Raw genomic sequence first — 1,826 nt, forward strand, 5'->3', positions numbered from 1 at the left:
TATATATATATATGGGCCATGTTAAAAGCTCAATTTTAAACGTTTTAAAAATATGTTTTTCACATTTTTATATGAGCTACCATTTTTTACTGTATTATTTGCTGAAACTGAAGAATTAATTTTGAAAAAAAAAACTATAATAATTTGTATAGTTTTACAAGGCGTAGTGGTGCTTACAATTAAGACTAGTAATAATAGATTAGCAAGTAACCATGCAGTAGATACGTTTAAATCTATTGTTCCAAATTACGTAAAAGATCATGAATAAAAATAATAAAAAGAGTGATCACTTACACTAAACGATGACGACGATATTGACGAAATTACTTGTTCTTGTTTCATTTCTCATTAATCACAAAAAATTTTTAACAGTTGCTTTTTTTTTGCTGTCGAACAAAAGCTATCTTTCTCACGATTGCCTTAAAATTTGATTCATTCAAAACAAAACAGCTTGTAGACAGTCACATTATGTACATATACGGTAATTACTAGCACTAATGTCAATAAACAATGTTACTATACTCTGACCGACAACCATGCTACTATTAATTTACAATATGTCACACACGCGTAAAATTGCTTCTTTCCAACAAAAGTTTCAGTTGAATACAAAGTAGTAGTATTTGTAATATTTTGTGACGATTTGTATATGTATATGTATTTTACTTGTGAAAATTGTAAAAATCAGGATTATCATACAATTATTGTGTACACAGTTTATCGTCTATTTACCCAGACCTTGTTTCTCTTGAATACAATATATATCTATAGGCACCTATCAGGATTTATGTTGTCTTTAGTGTAGGTAATTGCACCTGTAGTGCTGTGGCAGCTATCTCAAGAGAATAAGTGAACCATTCCATCCCTTTTTAATTTTTAAATAAAACAAACTAAAAAGCGACTGATAGGAAAACTTAATAATTCTATTCTATCGTATTCGGCTAATGCTTAAAGCCGATTGGAGTAACAGGGATGAGCAAAGACAGATCATTGATTCGTTCAGCCATTAGCATTACATTGGAGGTGGTAGAAAGCTGTATTTCAAGCGTCGGTAAATGTCAAGATGATGGCTGGGTGGTATCGAAAGAGGAGGTTTCCTCAAGAGATGATGGCCCCCACCCCGAAGGGGGTGAGGGTAGGGGGATCGAAAGAGGGTGGTCACCTGAGTAAAACCCCATAAAAAATTGCGGCGGTCTCACCCCATAAAAAGTTATGGGGGTAAGTTGATTATTTTGACAATTTTCATACACTATAATTCAAATAAAATTCAATCATCATCATCATAAGGTCGTCAGTCCTAAGACTGGTTGAACACGTACCTCCATTCTCTCCTATCCTGAGCTAAACTTCGCATTTCCCTAAAACTAGAACAGCCTACATCCTTAACTATTTGCGAACAGAAATCTAATCTAGGTCTACCTCTATCTCTCTTAACTCCTGTTTCTGCCTCTAATATGTCTCTGACTACAGACCTTCATGCCTAAGAAGGTGTCCTACCAACCTATCTCGCCTGTTTTTTATTGACTTCCATAGAGTCCTCTGTTCTCCTATTCTTTTCAATACCTCTTCATTTTTAACCTTTTCTACCCACGATATCCTCATCATCCGCCTATAACACCACATTTCGAACGCTTCTGATCTTTTCTTTTCCGCCGCGCCCACTGTCCATGTTTCGCACCCGTACAATGCCGTGCTCCAAACATACACCTTTAACAACCTTTTTCGAATTTCTAAATTAACCGTTCGCGAGCATAGAAGTGACTTCTTTTTATTAAAGGCGACACGACCCTGCGCTATCCTCTGCTTTATATCCCTACTACTCCTTC

At 35.6% G+C, this 1,826-nt stretch overlaps 1 protein-coding gene across 4 annotated transcripts in view; it reads right to left on the reverse strand.

Moving 5' to 3' along the window:
* LOC108738928 (protein Malvolio) overlaps nt 1-1,826 on the reverse strand; it is an 87,858-nt gene that overhangs the window by 76,368 nt on the left and 9,664 nt on the right. For 3 of the 4 annotated variants that reach the window (XM_025974981.1, XM_025974979.1, XM_025974980.1), the window contains exon 1: nt 295-435. The exons of the other annotated variant lie outside the window; for it this stretch is intronic. In XM_025974981.1, the coding sequence (XP_025830766.1) occupies nt 295-342 (48 nt within the window). In that variant the 5' untranslated portion in view covers nt 343-435. Of the gene's footprint in view, nt 1-294; nt 436-1,826 lie in introns of those variants that run through there. 4 annotated transcript variants of the gene reach the window in all.

This window comes from Agrilus planipennis, unplaced genomic scaffold (genome assembly GCF_000699045.2).
Source record: "Agrilus planipennis isolate EAB-ADULT unplaced genomic scaffold, Apla_2.0 scaffold118, whole genome shotgun sequence".
Classification (NCBI taxonomy): Eukaryota; Metazoa; Arthropoda; class Insecta; order Coleoptera; family Buprestidae; genus Agrilus; species Agrilus planipennis.